The sequence below is a fragment of the Strix aluco genome, chromosome 3 (assembly GCF_031877795.1).
Source record: "Strix aluco isolate bStrAlu1 chromosome 3, bStrAlu1.hap1, whole genome shotgun sequence".
NCBI classification, from domain to species: domain Eukaryota; kingdom Metazoa; phylum Chordata; class Aves; order Strigiformes; family Strigidae; genus Strix; species Strix aluco.
Window position 1 is genome coordinate 115,732,630 of NC_133933.1, and position 8,112 is coordinate 115,740,741.

Consider the following 8,112-nt stretch of genomic DNA (forward strand, 5'->3'; position numbering starts at 1 on the left):
GGGGGGGGGGGGGGGGGGAAGCGGTAAAACAGGGGCGGTGCCAGAAGTAACGCGGGTCTTCCTAGGGGCCATCCCCGCCCCGCCCCGCGCCCGCTCGTTTCCCGCCCCAGAGGAAGCGGCGAGGCCGCTGCTCCTCCTCCTCCTCCTCCTCCTCCTCCTGCCGCCGCTGCTGCTGCCGGCGGACGTCCGGCGGCGGCGGCCATGGCGCTGGCGGAGGCGGGCGCTGGCGGGCGGCTCTTGCGCTGGCCCCGCGTCGTCCTCTTCGGAGACTCCATCACGGAGGTAGCGGCCCTGCGGCAGCCCCTCAGGGGCCGCGCCGCCGGCCCTGGCTGCCGGCCCGGCGGGGTCTCCGCGGGGGAGCGGCGGGCGCCGCGGTTCCCGCCTGTTGCTGCCGAGCCCCGTAAACACCCCAGTGCCCCCAGGCGGCGACTGTAGCGGGGCCGGAGGCCAGCGGCCTGCTGTGGGGCGGCCCGGGCCCGCCCGGCCGGCGCAGGAGCGGCCTCTGCCCGGCGGGTCGCGGTGGCGGGGCCCCGTGAGCCGCTCTCCTCCGGGGCGGCTTGCAGGCCGGCGGCCGCGGGCAGCGGGGTCCCCTGAGGGCTGCTCTAAACTCCCGCTTCGGCAGAGGCCACCGGCCTGGCGGCGCCGGGCGGGAGGAGACCGGTGAAATGGGAGTGCGGCCCGGCACAGTGCTGACCCTGCTGGATCTCCCACCAGAGTGCCAGCAGCTCTCATGCCTGGTGGTCTTCCCTTCCATGAGATGTAGAGCCTTCTTGCAGAAATTGATAAAGTTGCTATGTTAGAAGTGTGATCTGGGAAAAGTGTCGCTTCTGGTGCTTCGGTGGCAGTGGCATTTTCCAGACAGGGAGGACAGTCTGATGTCAGTACTGACCCCCACGCTCCTCCCTGTCCCGGCTCCTGGCGTGTCCCTTCTGCAGCTTCCCACCTCGAGCTCACCCGCCCTGGAGACTCGTTCTGCGTTGGCATGGCCGGACCATGGCTTGGTGAACGTCTCCTTTGAGGCAGTACCAGCTTTTTAGTGTTCATTTTGGTTCCTGCCTTCTGTTGCATGGTGGAGTGGGCTCACAGAGCTGCTCTGATGAAAAAAGATCTAGCCAAAGACAGATGTTATCCCTAATGAGAGATGGGTTGTCTAAACGGACTTGCTGTGGAGCACTGTAACAGGGAGGGTAGTGCAGCAGTGGGAACGAGGAGAAGGGATTATTTTTTCCAGTACTAGGAGAGGTGGGTATTGAACTGCACTCCAAAGCAGCATGTGGAGAGAGGATTGTTTAAGAGGTGCTCTTCAGAATGAAGGCACAGTGAAAGGATCTTAGAAATAAAGTGCAAAAATATTTTTTTTAAAAAAAGCTTCACCAGCCAAAATGAAACTACAGTGTGACAGCAGCCAGTTTTGATTACAAAGGGACCAGAGGGTCCGTCCCTCTGTAGGTACAATCCCGTGTTGCCCCTGGTGCCAGCCATGTGTCTATAGAGACCCGGGCTGTTCGACCTCTGCAGGGTCAGGGTGGGCTGGGAGCCAGAAGCCATGCACAAAAAGTTTTTGAGGAGGGAAGGTGCCGGTGGTGGGACTGACCTGCTGGGCAGCGAGTTTTTCCAGTGACCGTCTAACCCTTTTCCTTGCTTTCAGTTCTCCTTCCAGGAGAATGGCTGGGGGGCATCCCTTGCTGACAGACTAGTCAGGTAAGAGCTTAAATTTAAAATGTAATTTCTAGTATACAAGAAGTTGTGCAGCTTTTCTAAAAGAAAACCAACACAAGTTAATAATTAATGTATATTTATTTATTAACATTATTTGTTGAAGTGGAACTGCCTTAGTGGTAACCTGCCCCGTACTGGTGGAAATACTCACTGGATGTTTCCATTCAGACCTTGAGTGGAAAGAAAAAAGTCCTTAGTGATTGTCAAGATTGTTCTGGTTTCATAGTCTGTGACAGGTAAATACTACACATGCAATCTGTGCGTGCACTTTCAAAACATAAAGTTATAATCCCACTGAAAACTTGTTACATCTCATCGTTTCTGAGAGGGTTGGAGGCAGGTGTCCTGACAGAATGGTTCAAAACTTCCCTGGTTTTGCTCTGGTGGGCAGAGGGGAGATGTTCTTTTTGATACGTGTCTCTGTTTCAGAAAATGTGATGTTGTGAACCGTGGGCTCTCAGGGTACAACACCAGATGGGCTAAATTGATCCTTCCAAGACTGATCGCTAAAAGTACTAGTGCTGAGAGTACTGTTGCCATTACTATTTTCTTTGGAGCTAATGACAGTGCTTTGAAAGGTATGGAAGCTTTCTTTGTTTTGTTCTGTTTTTTTTCTGTGGCCTGTTCTCTTAAGACAATTTAGCAGAAAATGCAGAACATTACACAGACTTTTCTGGCCAGTTCTCTATGAACCAGTTGCCCTCTTTTCACTTTTACAGTGGATTGTTTTCAATCATTTTATTTGTATTTAAACAATGTAGTGCCTTCTATTTCTCTCCATTCCACCAAGTTTTAATATTAAAAGGAGATTTCAGGGTGTTCAAGAATTAGTCTTATATCCATGACCTAAAATTGGAGTTGGGCATCTAGCTGATTTTTCTGCCTTTAAAGCAGTCTGATGGGTTCTTGGCAGATGGGTTGAGGAAATGAGGGAAGGGAGCACTTGGATTCTCTTTAAGATAAGCATAGCAGCACACAGAGCTAGTCTAATCAAAGTGGTAACATCAGTGCATGACTGTACATCCATGTGATTTTCCAAAATTTTCTCTGCATCCAAGAGATTTAAAAATCTTAGTTTTTGTTTCAGGTGAGGTTTGAGGTGATTACATGATCTAATACTAAGATACGGAGTTGTAGAAAAAGCATCTTAAAAAAGAAAAAAGGTGGATTTTTTCCCCCCTGTGCCTTATTTGTGTTAGTTGGAAGTGCTGTGTTTAAACTCTTGACTTGTCTGCTTTGGATATTGAGGAATGGCATTTTCTACCATACCTCCTGAATCAATGGCTGAGGTGAACTGTGTACTGAAAATGAGTGCCCACATTCATTCACTGGGTAAAAAGCATGTTGTGTAATAAATCTGTAAGCAGTTTAACATCGCTAATGCATGTGCTCCATCCCCTAACAGATCTGAACCCTAAGCAACACGTTCCTTTGGAGGAATATGCTGCAAACTTAAAGAGCATGATACAGTACCTGAAGTCAGTAGACATCACTGAAGACAGGATTATTTTGATAACGCCACCACCTCTTCAGGAATCAGCTTGGGAAAAGGAGTGTCTTGCCAAAGGTAAAAGAATGATACAGAAGGGCAGAATTTCTGCATTTTACCAGCAGAGTGTAAGTTACTGATCCCAGGCTGACAGATGATTAGCTTCGTGCTTGTGCCAGATTGCAGTCATGTTGAGTTGATGGAAAAGGACTGCTAGCTGTGTTGCTAAACAGCTTTTAGATAAGCTTGTGGAGTAACTACCAACTAATTAGTAACATCCTTTCAAAAGTGCTGATTGATCTGTTCATGCATAAAACTGGCAGAAGTAGCTGCCCTTTGAGAACATAGGTTTTGCCAAGATGTCCTAGGCAGACTACGTCATGTCCTAGCAGCTTCCAAAATAATGTGAATAATGGAAAAAATCATGGCATTTTGTGCCTTAGAAAATTTTATAATAGTCACAGCATGTTTCACATCTATTTGGATAAGCAGTAATATCCTAGCCAGGTTTATTTTAAACTTAACCCCCCCACCCCACCTCCCCCTGAGAAAATCATATTCTAGGCGTGCTAATAAAAGTACCTGAAAAAGACGCAAAAGGTGATTAAATGATTTCTCATTATGTTGTTCAAGCTAACTCTAAAAATAGAGACATAACAGCACTGCTTAGTTTGTGTTACTCAGCTGGTGGAAATTGCCATAATCCCACTGACTCCAGCAGCGACAGTTTATAACCTCCTGAGAGCGTGTCCTCTTTTCCATTGGGACAGCTTGTCCAGTTCTTGCACATTTATAAAAGACTTTTGAGTTAGATTCTGGTAAATACAGAGCTGTCGCCTTTGTATTTGCAGGGTTTTCTCTAATTTAGGTGGTATTGTGCATCCTGAGTTGTATACTCAATCAAAGTGGTAACATTTTGAAGATGACCTCATGTTTAAACTGCATTAAATTAGACTATGTCATTGCATGACTTTGCATTAGAGGGCTTTGGTGTGTGTCAGGGATCACTGTGCAACACTGATTTTGGACTATATGGACTTTCAGTCTCATCCAGCAGGGTAGTTTTTATATTCAGTTTGGAAAAGGAGAGGAAGTCCTAGAGTAATACTCACAAATTGTGTGAGACAGTAGCAGCTGTAGCAGGTCAGATCAAACATCAGGCATGGCCAGTACTGTACACGTGACAGCAGTAGATCCTTGGATGGGGTGTAAGGACAGGTCAGGCGCAGAGCAGCCTGTCCCGGTGTGTGTGCCCAGCTCCCACTAAAGCTGCCACAGCTGTCGTTGGCAAAACATGCACCTGTATTGCCCTTCTGAAGCTCTGTTAAGTGAGCACACCGGGAATGCCGCTTACTGGTCTCCTAGCTATCAAGTTACACTTCTAAAATGTTGTTAATTCATTTTTGTCTTAAAGCTATCCTTTTTATGGGGTAGGGAAGGGAGGAAACTTGCATTTATGGTGTTGAATTTGCCAGCATCTGTCTGAAAGAGATTGCAGTCTAGGGATGGGACGAAAGACAGTGATCTCAGACCATGGACCACAGATAAAAGTATTGTGGGCACAGTAAGTAGCAATATCAGATCATCTGCCCTCAACCAGTATCCAGGGGAAATGTTTTGCTTATTTCTAGTTTTGTCAGATAGATAACAGAGCAAAGGAGAGATGTGAAACAAGAGGATGATGATGGTCACAGGAACATTCATCCAGGTGTGAAAAGAGGCGTGAAAAGAAACTCAGCTTCCAAATGAGAGTGCTGTGGGAGACAGAGTCAAAGCCTGTACTGAAGTCAGAGCTGTCTTCGTCACCTGCGTAGCCATCATTTCATCGCAGAAGGCAATTGGGTTGGTCAAGCACTGTCTGGCTTTGCTAAATTTGTGTTGATAGTTCCTTCTTGTCTTTCACGTGTTTGGAAATTAATCCCAAGAGGAGGTAATCCCACTGTCTTTCCCAGTGCTGAGGTGAGGCTGGGTAATTGACAGTTTCCCAGGTCCTTTTTCTTGCCTTTTCTTAAAGATGCTGTAATGTTAACCTTCTTCCAGTCACCATGGGTCTCCCATTAGCTGTGAATTTTTGTAGGTGGTAGGCATTGACCTCACCAATGCAACAGGCAGCCCCTTCAGGTCAGTGGCGCACACCCAGATGCATGTGGCGTCTCTGAGTATCCCCATAGCCATTGCTCCCCGCTGCTGGCTGTCCTCCTTCCCAAGCTGGGTGGGTACGTGCAGGTTGGGATTAATCACTAGACTGCCTCCTTGGTCCCTCAGAGACTCCCATGTTCCCTGAGCTTCCTTTGGCTGCTGCTCTTAGCTTATAAACAGAGACCTAGCACATGCTCCTGTAGAGTTGCACATTGAGAGCAGGCGTGTGTTTGTGTGCTCCGGAAGGGAAGAGGGAATGAAACAGTGGAGAAGTAATCCTAACGATGAAAGAAGAGGCAATTACCAACTCTGCTAGATTAGAAGTCACAGAAGGGGAAAGGGACAGGACTGCAGGACCTTGCCTGGGGAGTTGAGGTTGTGATTGATATGGGAGACTTGGCACCAAAGGGAGCTCTGCATGGTGGAGGCCGAATGAGCTGAAGGGCCACTCAGTCTGTGCAGGAGTTGAATCGGGAAGAAAGTTGAAGAAAGCAGGAGTTAGGAAATGTACCGTGGTGGGGAAGGACCAGTGAGGCTGCCAAGGGTATTTTTATGATGAAAAGAAGTGATGGGAGGAAAGAGGTGGCAGTGTGAAGAAGTGGAAATCATGAGATACATGGAGGGAGTAGAGTAGGAGTCAGTAAATTGCATTATAGGTCCCATTAAAAATAAAAAAAACAACCAAACAACAATAATACCCTGCTCTAGAGTTTCACTGTGGTCTGTGCAGAACTGCTGGCTTACAGTAGCTGGCACTGAGCACGAACTGAACATCCAGCTCCTGGTGTAACTGCCTGCACGCACAAATGGAGCAGTCGCGAGTGCTAATAAAGCTTTGCACCTAAATGTACCCTGGTTTCACCAGTGTGTTACAATGAGGAGAACACCACAAGGAGATGTTAAATATCCACTGTCATCCAGGAAGCGGAAAGCAAGCTTGTAAATAGATTTACGTTTACTTAACTGTGTTCTCCATGCTAGCAGCAAGTGTATGAAGGGTTTTAAATCTATGCACTGATTTCACCTGAAGCTTGCCAGAAGGTGAAAGCTGTGAGCAAAGGAGAAATAAGCATTATGCAGTGTGCTTGTTGCTCTTGCCTCTCTCACCTGTTACACATCTGTTAAACATTTTCAAATGCTTCAGAAACTAAAAGGTGCCCTGAAAGAGCCTAAATGAGCAATAGCTTCCAGCCACTTAAACTGAGGTGCTTCGGATTTAGTTTGTATGTAATTGGTCGTGTGTACCACAGTAGACTGAAATTGAGCTCTATCAGTTGCAATTGTTCAATGTTTTCTTTGTTTCTGATTGATAGGTGACAAGTTAAATCGCCGCAATGCCACCACCGGGGAATACGCCCACGCCTGTGTTCAGGTAGCTAGGGACTGTGGAACAGATGTACTCGACCTCTGGACTCTGATGCAAAAAAATCAGGTATGATATCATGAGAAGGAGTTTGAAACTGTCATTAGTTGTGAAATACATCATTTAGCGTAGAGGAACCAGTAGTGCTGCATTGTCACTGAAATGATACAAAATATATCCAAGTTACACTTTGGGGAAGGAAGAAAATAATCCAGAATGGTTCACAGTGGACTATGAGAAATAAAGCTTAATACAACCTGGCCATTATATTTGGCTAGCAAATGTCCCCTGGGTGCATTACATGTAAATAACCATTTCCTTGCACTTTGAACCGTGGAATAGTTTCAGGTTGGAAGGGGCCTCTGGAGGCACCTTGTCCATCCTGCTGCCCGGTGTTGGGCTAACTTCAAAGTGAGGTCAGGTCACACGGGTACCCTGCTGATGCTTCTGGCCAAATAACCAAACTCGTCCATGTGACAGATCACAGACTTTTCCTGTAAGCAGGTAACTCCAGTTTGGATGCTGAATCTTTTCTCTCTCCTGCACTCCCTGGTGCAGTAGACTACTGCACTGTTGAACAGACTCAACATTTTAGTTGCATCACTTAATCCCGTGATTTTTTCCTTCTGGGACTGTGGCCATCAGACATTCTCTTAATATTTTACTACAAACGGTGAAAAATAAAACCAGTATATATACCAGCTGGCTTTGAAGAACTAACTTAAAAATTACTTAAGACCTTCTATTTGCAACTAGCAAATACATTAATACATGGTTTTAACCTCCCCGTTAGGATTTCTCTTCCTATTTGTCTGATGGTCTTCATTTATCAACAAAAGGCAACAGCTTTCTAGCAGCGCAACTTTGGTCACGCCTGGAGAAAAAACTGTCTGCCCTTCCTTCACTGCTTCCTTATTGGCGGGACGTGGACCACACGAACCCCGAGGCCAGTCTTCTGTGAGAGCCCCGGTGGTAACAAGCCGAAGCAGCCGAGCCCGACAAAGCCAGCCTGTTTACGACCAGCCGGTAACCCGCACCACGCAGCAAACGCTGCATACTTGGGGAACGGGGCCGTGGGGAGTCCCCTGGCAATCCTCTTCTGTGTCCCTTTCGCTCGGTCTGGGGGAGAATAAAGAGGAGACCACGCGGGGTGTGTCACGGGCTGGTTTGTCTGCATGCTGTTTGTGCCAGTAGCTTTGAACATCTGTGGGGATGAGCAGCTCTTTGGAGGAAGATGAGAGTCTCAGCTGCCCTGTGACCAAGAGACACAGAGTTCCTGGCCTAGCTGAGCTTTGGGGACTACGCTTTGATTAAAACCATCTACTGGCTTTAAACACATAGGAGCTGGTAAGAGGCAGTAGCATGAAGTTTGTCAAGAGCCATTAATGTCAGTTCAGATTAA

The 8,112-nt window shown here is 47.4% G+C and overlaps 1 protein-coding gene across 1 annotated transcript; it reads left to right on the forward strand.

Annotated features, from left to right (window-relative positions):
• Nucleotides 1-148: 148 nt before the first annotated feature.
• On the forward strand, nt 149-7,857 carry IAH1 (isoamyl acetate hydrolyzing esterase 1 (putative)). Its single transcript, XM_074820038.1, has 6 exons — nt 149-282; nt 1,649-1,701; nt 2,149-2,297; nt 3,125-3,286; nt 6,661-6,779; nt 7,504-7,857. Exons 1-6 carry the CDS (start codon nt 202-204, stop codon nt 7,669-7,671), a joined length of 732 nt encoding a protein of 243 aa, XP_074676139.1. The 5' UTR covers nt 149-201; the 3' UTR covers nt 7,672-7,857.
• The last annotated feature ends 255 nt before the right edge of the window (nt 7,858-8,112 follow it).